The sequence below is a fragment of the Capra hircus genome, chromosome 6 (genome assembly GCF_001704415.2).
Source record: "Capra hircus breed San Clemente chromosome 6, ASM170441v1, whole genome shotgun sequence".
Classification (NCBI taxonomy): Eukaryota; Metazoa; Chordata; class Mammalia; order Artiodactyla; family Bovidae; genus Capra; species Capra hircus.
This window is the reverse complement of record NC_030813.1, coordinates 7,204,380-7,224,988: the sequence shown is the minus strand read 5'-3', so window position 1 is coordinate 7,224,988 and position 20,609 is coordinate 7,204,380. Positions and strand designations below refer to the sequence as shown.

The 20,609-nt window shown below is 44.4% G+C and overlaps 1 protein-coding gene across 2 annotated transcripts in view; it reads right to left on the bottom strand.

Annotated features, from left to right (window-relative positions):
* The window catches only part of PRSS12 (protease, serine 12), an 87,373-nt gene extending 67,944 nt beyond the window's left edge, over nt 1–19,429 (bottom strand). For both annotated transcript variants that reach the window (XM_018049183.1, XM_018049182.1), the window contains exon 1: nt 18,884–19,429. In XM_018049183.1, coding sequence (XP_017904672.1) covers nt 18,884–19,373 — 490 coding nt within the window. In that variant the 5' untranslated portion in view covers nt 19,374–19,429. The remainder of the gene's footprint in view (nt 1–18,883) is intronic.

The following is a 20,609-nucleotide window of genomic DNA, read 5'->3' as shown; positions in this document are numbered from 1 at the left end:
TGCATATACACATACGCATTCTTTCCGCTGTACATAGAAGTGAATCAGCTATGCATATACATATACCCATTCTTTTTTAGATTATTTTCCCATGTAGGCTATCACGGAGCACTGAGTAGAGTTCCCTGTGCTATAAAACAGGTACTTCTTAATTATCTATTTTATAATAGTAGTGTGTACATATGAATCCCAGTCTCCCAATTTATCCCTCCCTACTGTTCCCCCTTAGTAATCATAAGATTGTTTTCTACATCTGTAACTGTATTTTGTAAATAAGTTCATTTGTACCATTTTCGTTTTTTCTTATGGCAGTCTCATAGAAAATTTCATTCTTCCCTGATTTTCAGGGATAATAAAAGCACGGGGAGAAAGGTACATGAAGGAAGACACTGACAGCAGCTGACAAATTTGTTACACCGTCAGGCTGTCAAAGAAAAAGCACCAAGCCAACATTCTTTGTGACTTGCCCACCAGCCAAGGACTGTTTGCCAGACAAAATACCGGAGATGAAATCAGTAATTAACATGCTAACACCATAACTCTTTGTAGGCTCTCCCCTTCCTCTTGCTTTTACCCTGATTTATTCCAACCCTCATTGTAAAAAATTAGTGAAGTTGCTGCTTAAAACTAATCGTTTAGTTACCTAATCGTTGTTTAGTTGCTGAGTCGTGACTCTTTGCAATCCCATGGACTGTAGCCCACCAGGTTCCTCTGTCCATGGAATTTCCCATCAAGAAAACCAGAGTGGGTTGCCACTTCCTTCTCCAGAGGCTCTTCCTGACCTAGAGAGAAAACTTGAATCTCTTGCACTAGCAGGTGGATTCTTTACTGATAAGACACCAGGGAAGCTTAATTAAGTATTGTTGTTGCTGTCGCTCAGTCATGTCCAACTCTTTGAGACCCCAAGGCCTGCAGCACACCAGGCTTCCCTTTCCTTCACCATCTCCAGGAGCTTGCTCAAACTCATGTCCGTTGAGTCAGTGATGCCATCCAATCATCTCATCATCCCCTTCTCCTCCTGCCTTCCATCTTTCCCAGCATCAGGGTCTTTTCCAATCAGTCAGCTCTTCACATCTGGTGGCCAAAGTACTGGAGCTTCAGCTTCAGCATCAGTTCTTCCAATAAATATTCTGGGTTGACTCCCTTTAGGATTGCCTGGTATGATCTCCTTGAATCTAAGGGACTCTCAAGAGTATTCTCCACACCACAGTTGGAAAGCATCAATTAAGTGTTACATTAGCCCTTAAGCTCTCAAGGTTAGCCTGTACTAAATACTAATTTCCCACCTTCCAAGTGAGAAGACAGGAAACGCGCAAATTAAAATTCTTACTGATCTGACTTAGTGGACTAATCTTTTCATTTGTGTCATCACATTAGATATTACCACTCACTGATTATTAATCTAAAATATTTGCAAATGGAAAAGTTTTTCTTTCAGGCCTTTATTTTTTCATAACAAGATATTTTCCAAGCTTTTTAAAGATCCTTGATGATAAAGGTCAAGAAAAATATAGGGCATGTATACTTGGAAAAAATAAATGATACACAAAAACAGAACGATAACAACAAAAACAAAACCATTCATTCCAAAATGGAAACTTCTGCTCCGGAAAAACCCCTTGAAACAAAGCATAAAGGTACTGGGCATGGTGGGAGTCAGTGTACACCAGTCCATTTTAAGGAGAGTGCTTAGGGTCAGCCTGAAGGCATGAGGAGGAGAGGGTGAGAGAGGATGAGATGGTTGGATGGCATCGCTGACTCAACGGACATGAGTTTGGATAAACCCCGGGAGTTGGTGATGGACAGGGAGGCCTGGCATGCAGCGGTCCACGGGGTTGCAAAGAGTCAGACACGCCTGAGCGACTGAACTCAACTGAACTGAGGATGGGAGGAAGGGCCAGCAGCTTCCCAGGATGACGGGTGCTGCTGGGCCGAGGAAGTTGCCATTTCTTACAGAATCTTCTCGGTGCAGAAACCTATGTCCCAGGATATCACACCTTACCCAGCATGGGGTGAAACTGCAAATGAACTTCACCTCCTACACACACACACAATAGTGGAATTCGTGGGTGGCTCAAGGTAGAAAGACAAAAGCAAATGACAGCAATCACAGGCTGCACAGGCTACTGGGAAAATGAAAATCTTAGGACCCAATTCTTTGTTTCCTGGCACTGAAGAATCCGATTGTTAAATCAAAGACCAAAAGATGCTTTTCTTTTTGGACCACTTAGCTTCTGCCCATTTCCTAGTCAATTCAGTTCAGTTCAGTTGCTTAGTCGTTACTCTTTGCAAACCCACGGACTGCAGCGCGCCTGGCCTCCCTGTCCATTGCCAACCTCCGGAGTTTACTCAAACTCACGTCCATTGAGTCGGTGATGCCAACTAAGCATCTCAGCCTCTGTCATCCCCTTCTCCTGCCTTCAATCTTTCCCAGCATCAGGGTCCTTTCAAATGAGTCAGCTCTGCACATGAGGTGGCCAAAGTACTGGAGTTTCAGCTTTAGCATCATTCCTTCCAAAGAACACCCAGGACTGATCTCCTTTAGAATGGACTGATTGGATCTCCTTGCAGTCCAAGGGACTCTCAGGAGTCTTCTCCAACACCACAGTTCAAAAGCATCAATTCTTCGGTGCTTAGCTTTCTTCACAGTCCAACTCTCACAGCCATACATGACCACTGGAAAAACCATAGCCTTGACTAGAGAGACCTTTGCTGGCAACCACGCCTCCGCTGAAGACTCCTGGACACTCACGGGCAAGTCTGGGTCAGTGTCTTGTGGGGTCACTGCTCCTATCTCCTGGGTCCAGGTGCACACAAGGTTCTGTTTGCGCCCTCCAAGAGTCTGTTTCCCCAGTCCTGTGGAAGTTCTGGCGGCTCTATGGTGGGGTTAATGGTGACCTCCTCCAAGAGGGCTTATGACACACCCAGGGCTGCTGCACCCAGAGCCCCTGCTCCTGCGGCAGGCCCCTGCTGACCTGTACCTCTGCAGGAGACACTCAAACACAGCCTGTCTCAGTCTCTGTGGGGTCTCTGGGTCCTGGTGTGCACAAGGTTTGTCTGAGCCCTCTGAGCGTCTCTGGCAGGTGTTTCCTAGTCAGTAGGGGTAGTAACAAGTGAAGCGCATTTGTGTATAAAGGAACTCACTCCTCCCATTGGGGCCCTTTCTTTAAAGGTCTTCTGCAAGAAGTCAGTGAGGAATGTGAGAGAAGGAGAAGCAGGAGGTGACCTCTCCAAGGTAACGGCAGGGGGCCAGCACCCCCTTCAGGTCTCAGCAGACAGATTCGGTCAAGGTCGAACAAACTCACCCCAGCCGCAGCTGGTGACAAACGACTGAGGCATCAGCGTCGTCCCAGTGGCTGCTACAAATGATGCCCCAGACTCCGTTCTCATATACTTCTACTGTGCCTTCAAAGGCCCTTTTGCCACCACAAAGCCGGACTGACCCTAAACGGAAAAGAATCCCCACATCCTTGAATAGAACATAACCCTTTGAACATACTGAACAAGTCCTCGGGTAACATGCTGAGAGAGCCAGGCTTTCACTGTTCACAGCAAGTCCTTCTTTCTTTAAATGAGGATTTAGCAGGCCCTTTTTTTTTTTAAATTAACATCCTGATGTCAATGCTAAGGATACTTTCTTTTTTAACCCAGGCAAACAGAAGTCCCAAGGGAAAAAGTGGAAGACTTTGACTAATGGCTGATATTGCATTCCACATATTTGATTACATCACATATGAAGTTCTTATCACTTATATATCACTTTCCATCTTCATGAGAGGTCATAGATTTTAAAAAAACAAAATCAGAAACAAATACAATACTGTTTATAAGTTACCTGTTATTGGCAGTTGTATCTTCCTTCTATCTGTTCTTCCACAAAAGAAGAATAAATGTTTTTCCCCTTTTAGCCTCTACCAGTAGTTGTGAGAAGTCTAAAGATAACGTCTAAAATTTCAGAAAGGTGTTAAGTGTCAGAATTATTGTCTAATGTTAGGCTTAAGGAAACTGCCCCTAGGGAGAGTGGCGTGGTGTAACTGAATGGCCCTTGAACTTCACTTCTCTTTACACAGCATCCCCACTCAGCTGCTCCACAGTGCATAATTTGAGTCATTCTTCTCAGTCTTAAAAGAGTCAAAAATTTAAATTAGAGCATCCCTGGGAAGATAATATTTTAAGTCTTATCCCTTAACTGTGGATCAAAGTGGTTACTAGGCTTACTGTGGTGATTATTTCATAACATATGCAAATTCCAATCACCATGCAGTACATCTGAAACCAACATAATAGCATACATCAAATATATTTCAGGTTTGTTTTAAGTGTGCATCAAAGGACTACACTTCTCTTCTCACCGGCACTTTTTAGAGTCAGTCCTGAGGCTGCAGTTGAGATATGCAGACGTAGAATCAAACTCAGACAACTCAAAAATTTCATAAAAGTCTGTGAAAAGTCACTTAAGATGACCTTTATTTCATAGGTAAAGAAGAAATTAAATTTTACTAAAAATTTCTGGCACATTTTACGTATTTCAAAGTAATCTATGGCTTTATAATTATTTTTCAAAAATAATAGATTCTAAATCATCCATTCATTTCATTTGCACTAGCCTAGATATCTATCACTATTATTTTCCACACAATCATCCTTAAAAAATGTAACTAAGAAACACATATCATCTCTCACGATAAATACATCCTTAAAAAATGTAACTAAGAAACACATATCCTATCTCTCATGTCATTTAATTCAAACAAAAGGCAAGAACAAATGGAGGCAAAGTTGCACTGCCAAATCCCAATTACTCAAGAGAGAACGTGGGAGTGCATCATTCATACAGCAGATAATCTAAAACTCATTCATTTATATTCTCAGTTCAGTTCAGTTCAGTCACTCAGTCGTGTCCAACTCTTTGCGACCCCATGAATCGCAGCACGCCAGGCCTCCCTCTCCATCACCAACTCCCAGAGTTTACCCAAACTCATGTCCATCGAGTCGATGATGTCATCCAGCCATCTCATCCTCTGTCGTCCCCTTCTCCTCCTGCCCCCAATCCCTCCCAGCATCAGGGTCCTTTCCAATGAGTCAACTCTTTGCATGAAGTGGCCAAAGTATTGGAGTTTCAGCTTTAGCATCTGTCCTTCCAAAGAACACCCAGGACTGATCTCCTTTAGAATGGACTGGTTGGATCTCCTTGCAGTCCAAGGGACTCTCAAGAGTCTTCTCCAACACCACAGTTCAAAAGCATCAATTCTTTGGCGCTTGGCTTTCTTTATAGTCCAACTCTCACATCCATACATGACCACTGGAAAAACCATAGCCTTGACTAGACGGACCTTTGTTGGCAAAGTAACATCTCTGCTTTTTAATATGCTATTTAAGTTAGTCATAACCTTCTTTAATTCAGACCAAGCAAGAGGAAGCCCTGTCTAGCTCAGTGAAAATGTTAGGGGGAAACACCAACTGAAACCGCTCGCCCTGGCCAGGCACCACAGTAGCCTTCCGCATGATTTATTTTATGACAGGAGGTCCTGGTAAAGAACATGAAACTAACAAGCCACCACCAACCAGAAGAATTTGGGAAAGCTCCAAAGGAAACACCAATCCCTATGTCCTACCAACTTCCCAGAATCCTCCTCACTGGAATCCATCTTGACTGAGCAATGCCTGTACCAACAGGAAGGACCTGAGTCAGAATGATTGTCCAGAGACAACCGGGAAACTAATCTCATCACCACAGATCCCAAGGCTGTGAGCCATGGGGCAGAGAAGTTCTCCTGGATTCCCTTACATTACTGCTCTCCACCCAGGCCCCCCTTCCCAATAAAATCTCTTGCTTTGTCAGCCCATGTGCCTCCTCAGACAATTCATTTCTCAGTGTCAGACAAGAGCCCACTCTTAAGAGTTCCCCTTTCCTGCAACAAAAAGTGTGAACTATAGAATATTTTTAAAGAAATATGTCCAAAGAGTTAACTGAACTTTAATGATTTTTTATAATCACAAAATGTCTTCCATAGAGACCCACATAATACTAATGTCATGCACAATAAAAACATCTTTTGATTTTTTCCAAATCAAAGAATTCATTTGTTCACCTCAAACACATGTTATTTGAAATGATATTTAATCTGAAAGTGAAAGTCGCTCAGTCATATCTGACTCTTTGTGGCCCCATGACTATACAGTCTATGGAATTCTCCAGGCCAGAATACTGGAGTGGGTAGCCGTCTCCTTCTCCACAGGGATCACCCAGGGATCGAACCCAGGTCTCCCACATTGCAGGCAGATTCTTTACCAGCTGAGCTGCCAGGGAAACCGTTTAATCTATTACCTGTTTATTAATTCACCACCGCCACAAATACCACCATCAAATTATTCATGTCAAAGGGTTGGACAAAAGTTCTAGTAATGAAAACAAACTGGAACTCTACTTATGCATATTAAATAATCACAATAAAATGCAAAATGTTGCCCAAATCACTAAAAAGCTTTCAAAGAAAAAATGATGCAGGCATATTATCTAAATGATTAAGGCATCTACAAATGAGGAGGAGAAAACTCTGCATAATGTGTGATTGTTACCATAACATCACTATAACAAAAATGATAGCACTGGAAATAATTTCCAGGTCAACTATCAGTTCTACCATCATTCTTCACATGCGCCAAACACGCTCTAAAAACCTGGGTTTGTTTATCTGTATTCGCTATATGGCAAGAAATGTGGAGTGCTCATCCAATTTTCCTTTAACAAATGGATACAAATACTTGCAATTCTGGAAAGGCAGTTTGCATGTCAATGACTAACAAATTCTCTGGCAGAATCCATTCTCAACACCAACATCCCCAAAGCACACACCTGCCTAGCAGTGGCCCTCCACATAGTTTATCCTTTCCTTACGCCATAAAAATTTCCAAAATATCTGAGTAATCATCTACTTTGAACTCAGTAAGTATGTCTTACTGGTATGTAATTCCATGAAGTTTATACTTCCAATAATTTTTTGAAAGAACTTTTTAAAAATATATCAGCATGATAATATGCCTAAGATAATGAAAGCATGAACACACAATTCATACTACATACATTTAAGACAGGCAGTAGTTTTTGTTTGGTTTTGGTTTTACTTCGTTCTTGCTTCACTTAGCTCTCTCAGAATGCTTAAGACGGTTGAACTGTAATTGGTTTCCCTTAATTTATGGATGCACCCCACTCCAGTACTCTTGCCTGGAAAGTCCCATGGATGGAGGAGCCTGATGGGCTGCAGTCCATGGGGTCACGAAGAGTCGGACACGACTGAGCGACTTCACTTTCACTTTTCGCTTTCATGCATTGGAGAAGGAAATGGCAACCCACTCCAGTGTTCTTGCCTGGAGAATCCCAGGGACTGGGGAGCCTGATGGGCTGCCGTCTATGGGGCTGCACAGAGTCGGACACGACTGAAGCAACTTAGCAGCAGCAGCAGCAATTTATGGATGAGGAAGCTACGGAGCCAATCAACTGAGCAGTTGCAGAGCCATGACAAACTGCCTCCCAGATTCCCTCCCTTGCTACCAGTCCCTTGCCTCCGAACCTGAGCAAAGACTTGGTATGCAATAAGCACCTTTCAATAGCTCAGGTGCCACTTTATGCAGTCTGCCATGTTGGCATTCACCAGCATGGTGAAATATTACAAATCTACCAAACATTACATGGGAATAAACTAGCCAGGCAGATCCATAAGACAGTCTTAAGAGTTTCTCTATACTACACAACACGAGAGAAGTGGCTTTCTGGTGATCTATATTTGAGGCTAATCCTCCAGTGGAGGCTGATTTGTCCCACGGGCTGTACAAATTTCTAGGACTATACATTTGCACAAATTTATAGGTACAAAATTACAAGAGGAAATACCCTTAGCTCAATGAAAAAAAAAAAAAAAAAAACAGAGAGAGAAGAGGATAAAACAACAAAGCAATCCACAAAGGCCAGAGCCTGGTAAACTCATTTCTATTACTATCTTACTAACAATAAAATTCTTCAGACAAATTCTAAACCAGATTCTTTGGTAAATATTGCTCCATTGTCACAGCCTCTTATTACCAAAAATTGATGTCTTCCTTGGTCCATATTTTCCTACTTCCACCCAGCACTTTGCGATGTTCCTCATAGTCTCAGCTCATGTCTCTCAGCAACACCAAGGTGAATCCAGGGTTGCATGGTCTTAAAGTCTCTCATGTGCCAATTTGATGGAAAATATTCTATTCTAAATATTCCTATTTTAAAAAGTGTTAACAACCATAATCTAAAATTTGAAGTCTCAGAGGTTTTAGATCAACTATAGTAGTCATTACTAATTTACAGACTAAACCAGTAATAGAAAAAAGTCTGGAACTATAAAGCTATGCATGATGGCATGTCATGGAGAGGAGCCCCTAGAGTTCATGAAAAGAATTATTGCAAAAAACAAAGAAAACTGTCAGTTGTACCAGCCTCTTGGTATTAACAACTACCTAAAGGCAAAATGTGCCAATACACACCGATGGTCAGAATTCTATTACCTTAACTCCCTGCCAAAAATGTTGAACTTGGGGTACGATGGGGTGGGAGGGAGGTTCAACAGAGCAGGGACATACATATACCTATGGCTGATTCATGTTGATGTATGGCAGAAACCACCACAATATTGTAAAGCAATTATCCTCCAATTGAAAATGAACACACTTTTTAAAAATGTTGAAATCACTGTCATTTTAGTTTACTACTATTTTTTATTATGTAAACATATCTCCAGTTTTATAAAAGAAAAGGAACATAAAAGATTTTTGTTACAGAAATTGGCTTTATGGATAACTTAGCTAAAAAAAATAAATAAGTGAGGATTCCTAAAACAAAGAGACATTCCAGAGGGGTTCTCCTCTGCCATGTTACCAGTCTCACTCAATACAAGGCAGTCTAGAGAAAGAGAGCTAACTAGATTAAACTTCTCTTCACAAGTTTCATTGGTTCTCAAGGCTACTGCAGGGGGCTCAGTTCCTTCCCCTCAGAAGATGCTGAGGCACTGACCTCCAGTGACTGTGAATTTATTTGGAAATAGGGTCTTTGCAGAGGATCAAGATAAATGAGGTCATTAGGGTGGGCTCCAGTCCAGTATGGCCATGATCTTATAAAAAGGAGAGATTTCGATAGACACACATAGGGAGAACACCATCCGGAGGTTGCAGCTACATTTTCAGAAGCCAAGGAACGATCAGAAGCTAGGAGAGAGCCCTGGACCAGATCCTTCCCTAGTGTCTTGAGAGGAAGTAAGGCTCTGCTGACACTGATCTTGGACTTCCAGTCCCCAGAACTGTGAAATAACAAGTTTCTTTGTTTAAGCCACTCGGTTTGTGGTACTCATTACAGCACCTCTAGCGAACTAATAGACCCCTTCTGGTATTATCCCTCCGTGGACAGCTGGCAAAACCTCCCTTCTCACCGTCCATACTTCAAGAAGACCTAAAAGAAATATCAGGAAAGGAACCAAACAGGTCAGTTATCTTTGTTTCTCTAAATCCAGCTCATTCCAAAATTAGCCAAATGAAAAGTTATGCCTGTTTACTTAACTCCTTAAGATATACAATAGCACTCACTCATGCGACAGAAAAAACAGCAGTAGCATTCTGAACAGAATTAAAAATAAATATTTCTGAAATTGTAAAAATCACAGTTTGATAAATGAGTAATAGAAATTTAATGTCATCACCCAAATCCTTTCTCATCCATTACTGAACTTCACAGAGGCACAAAATAATTAATTTTAGTCAGCTCTATTGTTCTGGTGGAATCAGAAATTCATGCTGGTGACATCAATCTATTATTCAGATCTTTGACAAAAAGTATACTTAAAGCTGAAAGTGATGTAGAAATTTCAGTTTATGAACTATTAAACAAACAGAACAAAAGTCCATTACAGATTGGACAATTTAGTACACATATTTGACAATGAATTAAATATAATCTTATACCTTCTACCAAAGGCAAAACTGGAAAAATATACTAAGTGATCATTTTCGGTCTTAATTATAAATACACACAAAAAAATCACAATGCCTAAAAACAAGTGAATAGAGCAATAGTTGAATTTTTCAAGTACAGTTGGGGAGGCTACATTGATTTTTATGTTTTGTTTGTTTTTTTCCTACCGCTTATTTGATAGTATTCAGGTATTCTATTTTATCAATGATTACACTTACTCATAACTGAAATCAGTTTGCTGCTGCTAAGTCGCTTCAGTCGTGTCCAACTCCGTGGGACCCCATAGACGGCAGCCCACCAGGCTCCCCCATCCCTGGGATTCTCCAGGCAAGAACACTGGAGTGGGTTGCCATTTCCTTCTCCAATGCATGAAAGTGAAAAGTGAAAGGGAAGTCGCTCAGTCATGTCCGACTCTTCGTGACCCCATGGGCTGAAGCCCACCAAACTCCTCCATCCATGGGATTTTCCCAGCTAGAGCACTGGAGTGGGGTACCATTGCCTTCTCCGAAATCAGTTTAGGATTGTGAATAATAGATTTTATTCAAATCATGCCATGTCAAAATGAAATCATCTTTTAACATAGGAAGTTCAGTTCAGTTCAGTCGCTCAGTCATGTCCAACTCTTTGCGACCCCCATGAATCGTACCACGCCAGGCCTTCCTGTCAGCATCCCCTTAAATATCCAACTGAACTATACTCACCCCATTAGTCCACATCTATTATTCATGTTAACTGTTCATCTATTATTTATGCAGATACCTTTCGTACTGAGAAAAATATGAACTTGTCAGGTTCAAAATGAAAGCTTATCTTTTGAATAAGCAATTCTACCCATTTACATTGGGCTTACATAAATTTATAAGCCCATCTGGGAGATGGTGAAGGACAGGGAAGCCTGGAGTGCTGCAGTCCATGGGGTCCCAAAGAGTCAGACACGACTGAGTTACTGAACACCACCACTACCAACTACTCATGTGTTTAAAACATTTTATAATATTATGCAAAAGAAGACAATATATGCATTTAAATAACTTCAGCAGAAAATTTTACAAATTGTGTCTGAACTATCCACTGTTCAGTTCAGTAGCTCAGTCCACGCTTAAACACGTGGTGTGGGTATTAACATTTTATTGTACAACTCTAAGTGATGAAATTAAACTACACTTAATAGCAAGTTTATCTGTCTCCCAGAGTACATATCACAGGAAAGGTAATAAAAAATGCCTAGTATTATCTCGACATTTCAACTAGAGAGTGGGCTTTCCTAACCAGAGGACTTAGGAGATTTCTTATTCATCTTTGTAAGTTCTGTTCCTGAGCTTCTCTGGTGGCTCAGCAGTGAAGAATTTGCCTGCCAATGCAGAAGCCGTGGGTTCGATCCCTGGGTCGGGATGATCCCCTGGAGAAAGAAATGGCAATCTACTCCAGTATTCTTGCCTGAAAAATTCCATGGACAGAGGAACCTGGTGGGCTACAGTCCGTGCGGCTGCAAAAGTCAGACACGACTTGTCGAAAAAACAACACCTACACCTTACAATAACAACAACAAACAAAAGAGAAGCAACTAATCTTAGGAAACATCTTGCTAAGAAATGCACAAAATAAACAGAAAAAGCACAGATGCTCCTAGACAGCTCAAAGCCTGGCGGCGGCCGGATGCTGATTTACTGAGTGCAGTTCCTGTACAGGCGCTTGGGGGCAGCACTCTCGCTGCTGAGTAGGGTGTGAGCCGCCTCTATAATGTTCAGTTGCTAAGTCTGTTAAGTTCTGTGACTCCAGGGACTGCAGCAGGCCAGGCTCCTCTGTCCTCCACTATCTCCTTGAGTTTATAACGGCCCCCAGCAAAACAAACGCTGAAAGCACTTTTCAATTTTCACCATTTTTCATAAAAGTGAAAATTGTCTCTGGATTTCTTTTGGTTAGCGAAAACAAGCACTGATGGAGGTCTTTCTTAAAACTGAAGCAGCATAAAGCAAACTTTCAAAAAGTGGGGGATACCAGTATAAGGACTCTATGGTCAGGCCATGCCAGATGGAGTCCCCTTGCTCTCAGCACACCCCTCTGCTCCATCAGTCCCTGCGTTACCTATACCCTACTCGTGTAACTGACCCCTCTTAATCACAGAGCCTAATCAGTAAACACCTACATACCTGCCCCAACTCCAGCTAGGGACTGTGTGAACTCTTAGAGCAGAGCATCTCCACCATGACAGCTTGTCAAAGGGGTGGTGAGAGGTGTGCTTCTCTGCTGGCTTCCCTGGTAACCAGGGAGCCAACCTGAAAAGTCAATTCCCTCTAGAACTGGTAACCTCCCTCTCCACCTCCCAGCCCCAACTCTCACCCCTATTCCTCCTACCTCGCACCCCCTACACACACACACACACACACACACACACACACACACAGCAAAGCCTACTGCCACGTCCCACTCACCGCCTGCCACACCTGGTGAGATGCTGCTTCAGGAGCTGGCTGCAGACATGTAAGGTCCCCACATCCATCAAACCACGGATGTAGGAGGCTGGGCAGGTACCAGGGCTTGCAAGTTTGTGGTGTGCAGCCCAACAGGACAAACCTCAATCACGCTTCTTGACAGACTCTTGTTGGTTCTCTTGAATAACTACCTGCTTCTCCCTCCCCATGTGTTCAGAGGTCAATCCTGACTAATATCGGCAACGCATGGTAACTGCATTTTCCTTCCCAGCGAGTGCCAGGAAGGTCCAACCAGTGAAATACAGGAGGAAATCTGTGCAGGAGTTCTGGGAAGGTCTCCTTGCTCTTTCAACGGGACATACATGAAGAGGGCGCCCTACCTTGCTTCTTCAAGTTATTCTATCCCAATATGAAATCTGGAATAACCATTAGTCTAAGGGTAAAAGCCACACTGTGAAAATAATAGAATCAAGAGAGTAGCAGAGAGACAGAGATGTACTATGTTGGAGCCCGACTACTTGCAACATGAACAACAAACCTCCTTATTTCTTCAGTCATTTTGAATTGGGTTTTCTATTCTTTGCCACCAAAATTACATGAACTGATCGAAGCCACACTCATATCCGAGTTCATAATCATCATCTGTTTTCTCTCCCAAACTTTCCACAGCCATCTTTATTTTCAGTTAGCAAAAACGTATATACATTTTGTGTTAATCTTTTCCCTTCAACCTTATCATGAGCATTTTTCCATCTTCTATAGACAATCTTTGCAATTATCACTTAGGAGCCGCACCACACACCGACTCTTTGCGATCCTATGGACGGCAGCCCACCAGGCTCCTCTGTTCATGGGATTCTCCAGGCAAGAACACTGGAGTGGGTTGCCATGCCCTCCTCAGGGGATCTTCCTGACCCAGGGATTGAACCCACGTCTACGTCCCCTGCATTGGCAGGTGGGTTCTTTACCACTAGTGCCACCTGGGAAGCCCTTAGGACCTGCACAGTTCAGTTCAGTTCAGTTGCTCAGTCGTGTCCAACTCTGTGCGACCCCATGAATCGCAGCACGCCAGGCCTCCCTGTCCATCACCATCTCCTGGAGTTCACTCAGACTCACGTCCATCGAGTCAGTGATGCCATCCAGTCATCTCATCCTCTGCTGTCCCCTTCTCCTCCTGCCCCCAATCCCTCCCAGCATCAGAGTCTTTTCCAGTGAGTCAACTCTTCGCATGAGGTGGCCAAAGTACTGGAGTTTCAGCTTCAGCATCATTCCTTCCAAAGAAATCCCAGGGCTGATCTCCTTCAGAATGGACTGGTTGGATCTCCTTGCAGTCCAAGGGACTCTCAAGAGTCTTCTCCAACACCACAGTTCAAAAGCATCAATTCTTCGGTGCTCAGCCTTCTTCATAGTCCAACTCTCACATCCATACATGACCACAGGAAAAACCATAGCCTTGCTAGACGGACCTTTGTTGGCAAAGTAATGTCTCTGCTTTTGAATATGCTATCTAGGTTGCTCATAACTTTTCTTCCAAGAAGGGATGTCTGAGTAATACATTATTACTGCATATTTAGGTTTGCCTTCACAGTTATAAAACCAATTACTTTTACAAAGGTTACCTTCACACACACACTGCATAAATATAAATATATATGCTTCATAAACATATTCATATTTACATATGAATAAATATATATTTCATAAACATATATGCAGTAAGAGAGTGTGTGTATGTCTATCTGTGTACAGTGTGTGTCCAGGATAATCACTCATAAAAGGCAATAGTAACTGAACATCTAATTTTCTTCTTAAAGTCTTTTTTCACATTAGTAAAGAGTCTGATAATGCCTCCAAATCAAAGTATTTTATACCTGCCTTAGCCTGTAAAGAAAATTGAGCTCAGTATCTAAAATCCAGCTAGGAAATATATCAAATCTGTTATTGCTAATAAATGATTTTAGCACCTGCTACATAGAATCAAGATGCACCATTAAAAAAATTTTAAAAGGGACAGCTTTCAGCCAACTTTTTAATTAACCTTCACTTCAAACACCAGATGGACTCCAAAGAGCACAGCCTGTAAACAACATCATTTATCCCACAAGTCCACTATCTCTATTTAAGTCAGATTTGGGCGAACAGATTAGCAGGACATGACAAAAAGTCAGATCTGTGAATCATTCCTTCTGGTAAAATCTCAGTTATTAGGGCACTATTGTTTCTTATATCTATTTTACCCATCAGTCACTTAACGTTGAGTTCCACTCAGCTGCTTGTAACAAAGAGGAGTTCCCAGCACAGTGTAAGCAAGTTGCCCCACCTGCCAGGGCCAACCTAAGACTAGAAAAGGGATTACTCTTTCTAGGCAGGAAGTCATAAATTACTGGGGCTTCCCAGGTAGCACAGTGGTAAAGACTCTGACTGCCAATGCAGGAGACACAAGAGATGGGGGTTTGATCTAGACGATTCCTTGGAGGAGGAAATGGCAACCCGCTCCAAGTATTCGTGCCTGAAAAATTCCATAGACAGAGTAGCCTGGTGGGCTACAGTCCATGAAGTCGCCGAGAGACAGACACAACTGAACGCATTACTGGAGGTCATCAGTTGCCTGTCAATTCTTCCTGTAGAAATGTAAAAACTAATCTGGCTCACATTCAGTTAATATATCATATTCTGGTGAACTAAGTTGGTACTATCCCATACTGGTCAAATAAAAAGTGTGATACCATGTTCTAAAACCACACAAAAAGTTACCATAGGGAGGGGGGTTCATGTTTGGGAACACATGTAAGAATTAAAGATTTTAAAATTTAAAAAATTAAAAAAATTTAAAAAAATAATAAAAAATAAATAAATAAATAAAACTGTAGCACCAAAAAAAAAAAAAAAGTTACCATAGGCCTGCCATATGTGCATGTATGCTAAATTGTTTCTCCTCGCGATCCTACGGTCTGTAGCCAGCCAGGCTCTGCTGTCCATGGGATTCTCCAGGCAAGAATACAGGAGTGGGTTGCCATGTCCTCCTCCAAGGACATCCTGACCCAGGGATCGAACCTGCATCTCTTACGTCTCCTGCATTGGCAGGAGGGTTCTTTACCATTAGTACCACCCAAATCTAGCAGGATTAAGTCACAGAATGGCAGATTCAGCTGACCTGACCACCCACCGCTACACAGCTTGGGTGGGTTCTGACGCCCTCCCCTGGTTTTCCCTGACCGTGGCCATGAGTTTTCAGTTTCCAAATGACCTTGACTGCTCATTAGACACGCACATTCCTCAGCCAGATTCCTGAGATTACTTAAACAGGGTCTCAAGGCTAGAGCCCAGGTATCTGCATTTTAATAAGCCCATCCCCCCCTCTTCCCGTGCCACAATTCTAATGCTTATTATAAGAACTAACTCCCGGGGCTGATTCAGGGTATTCCAATCCCCCAACGATTCTTTTATCACTAATTTGCAAGTTTCACACACCCAGGGCCCAGGCATCATCTTCCTTGTTCTCAGACATTCGAGCCACTGGAGTGTCCACGCCCTGCTCCACTCACCTGAGATCCCCCTGCCACCCCTTCAAAGAGGTTTCAACCAACTTTCCACCTTGGAGGCACCAACTTCCTCATTTCTCCCCACGCAACCAGCGACATGAAAATCTGGCCTCCAGTGTATTTTTCAAAGGAGGGATTCCGTTACAATTAATCTTTCCTTTTGTTCAAGCTGTTTTTTGTTTATAAAAAAAAGAGAGAGAAGGAAAACCCTGAATATTTTCAAGTCATAAGAGACTGGAAATCATGTGCATTAGGCCAAACATAGTTTCCTTTCTCTCTCCTTTTAAACTGGTCTTTAAGCTTATAGAATCATCAGACTTTTCTACAGGCTTCCCAGGTGGCTCACTGGTAAAGAATACACAGGCAATGCAGGGGACACAGGAAATTTGAGTTCATTCCCTGGGTGGGGAAGATCCCCTGGAGAAGGAAATGGCAACCCACTCTAGTCAGTGTTCTTGCCTGGAGAATCCCATGGACAGAGGAGCCTGGCAGGCTACAGTCCATGAGGTCAAAAAGAGTGGGACACAATTGAGCAACTGAGCACACAGACTTTCTACATGTTTATATAATTAAAGAGGAAAATGAGCTGTGGAGTGAAATGTGCACTATCTTATAATGTTCCTATGAGAAATAAATGAGAAAACTGATATACAAAATGCTTAGCTCAGCATCCAACACAGAATGAATCCTCAATAAATCCTCCCTGTTACTATCAGGCTGGGCTGTGCTGGTAGGTGCTCAGTGCGAGGAAAGTCCTTTGAATAGATCTATCCCAAAACTGCCTTCCTCCAGATAAGGAAACCAAAGCTCTGGGGGTTAAGAGTCCTACTCAACACTGTATAGCTACTGGCTGAGCCAAAGTGGACCCCAGTGTTTTCCAGAGCACAGTTCCATATTCTTTTCACCACACCAAGATAGCTTTGTTTACACTCCGCAGTGAAATGTAGAACCAAGAAAGCCATAGTTTCAGAACATGTCAGTCATTTTAAGGCATGACTATGCTCAATCAGAAAGTGAGGGGTAAAGGGCACACTGAGCCTGTGAGAGTAATTAAGTTATTACATAGCCAGCAGATTGTTTTCCTGTTTCTCTTTTTTTGTGGGGGGAGTGTATTTATCTCCCATCTTGGGGGGGCTTCTCTTGTTTCTCTTGTGTTCAGTCACTTTATTTCAGGAAGTACACACTATTACCCAGTGCTTAGAGTTTTGTCTGGAGAATCCCAGGGACGAGGGAGCCTGGTGGGCTGCCGTCTATGAGGTTGCACAGAGTCGGACACGACTGAAGCGACGCAGCAGCAGCAGCAGCAGCAGAGTTTTGCCTGGTGAGAATTAGCTATCAGTATAAAGGTATCCCAAAGAGTCTGTACTGATGTTAGGTTTAAATTTCTTTTCAACACAAGAGGGTGGGGAGAATGAACCGCCAAGCTATTCCGAATGTAAAATTTTAAAAATTATATGTTAAACAGAGAACAATAGATCACTACAGGGTTTTAACTTTGAATTCCACTTATTTATACATATATATGTATATACAACAAGAAATATGAAATATAATAATACAAAAATGAACAAAGTGTCAATGTTTGCTAACCATGAGCTTTTACTACAAATAGTTTCACAGCAAAGAGTGAAACAGCACTAGAGCTCTCTGCTTGATATCACCTCAAATTTTTTATAGCCACATTGGCATTCTGTCTGTGTAAGAAGTATAGGGATGACTTCATCCTCTAGGATGAAGGATAATGGATCTTAACCTTCCTATCACTTCCCTTTAACTCAATGCATTAATGCAACTGAAGGCACAGATAAATAAAAATTTCTGAAGGGAAAGAATGGCCCGGTGAAAGTTTAACCTCCAAATCACCAAAAGGTACAAAGTACAATATATCTCAGAATCACAATTAACGAAGCCCCTGCCACAGAGCTTGGATGGAGAGTTGCCAAAAAAAAAAAAATTTTTTTTAAGGAAAATCCAAACTTTGAAGAACTGTAGGGTTTTTTCCCCACAAATATTAAAGAAAAAAAAACCCTAATAACAGTAAACAAAACGCCACCAATTCAAAACAAAGTACTGTTCAAAGGCAGATGATTCACTTACATTAAATCTATTAATGTGATCTTTTACATTAATTAATGTGAAACATCTTACCAACTTTATCTTTTTACCAACTAATTTCGGTTTTCTACAAATAACGTATACAGTTGAATACTGGCCTTCTTGAAAACAGCCCTTGACTATTATATCAAGTTGCTTTTTCCCTAGAATAGTTACTATTCCTATCTTTTCCCTTTCTTTCTTCTTCACTCACTGATATTTACCACGCTGTGCCCCAGAACATTAACATCATTTGACAAGTCGCATTTTGGCCCAGAAAGTTTGCAAAAACTTTTTCAAATACATGTCACCTGCGGGCAGAAATTGGGGGCGGGGGGTGGTAACTGATTGTCATATTAGATTTAATATTTCCCTTTCCAAAACAGGTAATTAGAAACTACTTCTCTTTTGCTTTGCCACTTCCACTTAAATACGGTACCATTCTCAAGGCAAAGCGGATGCAGAAAACGCACATCCACGCCACGGGCGCGCGCGCGCACACACACCCTTCCCCTCCCCCCACCACATCTCCGTGGCCGGAGACCAGCCCGCAGCCGGGAGCCACGCCCGCAGCCGGGAGCCACGCCCTCACCCGGGAGCCCGAGGGCAGCACCTTCCCGAGAGACTGTCACCCCAGGTAACCGCACACAAAGCGCGCCTCGCTAGTTCAAAGTTACGGTGCCAAGGCACTCGGACGGCAAGTCCGTGGCCGTCCACCTTCACACAGAGCGAGGCAAACCCAAGCCCACCCGCTCTCACTTTCTCCTCCAGGAGCACCTAGGCCACCCGGCCGGGCTCCCCGCCGCCCCGCGGCCACTCACCGCGTCTGCAGTCGCAGTAGCCCCAGTCCGCCTTGCCGCCGGCGGCCCCGTAGAAGCACCAGGGTCTGCCCGCGCCGTCCGGACTCCGGCAGAAGTTGTGGCGCTGCCCTCGCAGTTGCGCCCAGCCCGCCGGCGGCGGCCGCGCGAGGAACGGCGGCACGTCTGCCCAGCGCAGACAAGGGGCGCCGGAGTCCGTCACGTTGGCCCCGGGCGCGCCGGCGGGGCAGTCCCCGGGAGGCGGCCGGGGCGTGCGGAGGCCGTGCGCGCGCGAGGCGCGGAGCGCCGGCGGGGGGCGCGGGGGGCGCGGGAGCGGGGGCGGCGGTGTCTTCTGTGGCCGCCGCTGAGTGGTAAGGTAATAAGGGTCTCGGGGACCCCGAGAGGGCGCATGGTGATGGCGGTGGTGGAGGGGATAACCGAGGACCGAATCAGAGCTGACCACTCCGGGGAGCGCCCCGAGAATCAGAGCCACCGCGAAGTGGGGGAGTGTCATGGTGCCGGAGCCGCGGCGTCTGGTCCATGCTCCCCGGCTCCGCCGCTTCTGAAGGGGAGGCGGGGGCGGCGCTGCGCGTCCCCGGAACCCCCGCGCCTGCCCCCTCCCGCCCTCCCGCGTGCGGACCGCCTCCCGCCGCGGGGCCCGCGGCCGCGCCCCTGCTCGCCGCGCTCGGGAGCGGTCCCGGGCGGGGAAGGCGTGCGCTCCGCGGAGCCCTGGCTCGTGGAGAGGACCCGCCGGGAGAAGGCGCGGACCCGGGCACTATGCCCCCTGGCGGCGGGCACAGGCGCGCGGTCTCGCCCCGGGGCCGGCCTCCGCCAGTCCTTGCCCGGCTCCCGCCGTCCGCGCGCCCGGGCGGCCTCGGGGTGCCCGAGCCAGATCCGAGGGTGCCAACGCGGGAGACGGTCTTGGCTGCTCCTTGCCAGCAGGCGACACCACCACAGCCCCTCCGTCTGGCGGCTGCCAAACCTGCCGCCAGCCCCTGCAGCCCACCTCTCCTCCACCCCCATGCCGCGCCTCATTTCCTATGTTTTGAAATATTTACAAGTGTGGATGGGTTTAGTCCCTTGATAAGTCCCGGGGTAAAAGTTATCAAAGCCCACTTGGAATGCCGAAGCCATTTTCCTGAGCTGTGATCTCCTCAAGGACAAGACCACGTTTCGTTTCCCTTTGTATCCCAGTGCTTAAAACTTAAAACCGTGGGCAGCGCTTATTAGGCTCCAATAAACATTTGCTGAAATTAAATTCCTGAACCGACCCAGGGAAAGCAGGTCGAGCCTTTCTACTTCCTGCCACCCACTCTCCACCCGAGCCCTGAACAACACCAGTTGTTTGGTTATTATTGGGATTCAGTGAAGCCCTCTTAATACCAAATTTCCTTTCTAACCAGAGAAGACCTCATCCGTCCGGGTCTCCATCCTATCCAAAAAGCCCATCCCTCTAACACCTGCCTCGTTTTGGCCGAGCATGGGACTTGAGTTAAGCCTGCTCATTTGCCTCTCCACAATGGACCTTGTCCACCGGCAACTCTATAGCTGTTGGCTCGACCTTAGCAAAGCCTTTTCAACAGCACCCCCGACTTGCACCGCCCCACCTCTCCAGCCAGGAAAAAAAAAAAAGTTGGTTTAGAATCTTTTTAAAAATCCCTGAAGCTGGGATTTCCCCTCTCAGTTGTTCCTGACTATGCCACTGAAGTTAAACAAGAAATGAGGAAGGCCAATAAAGAAGGTAATGCTT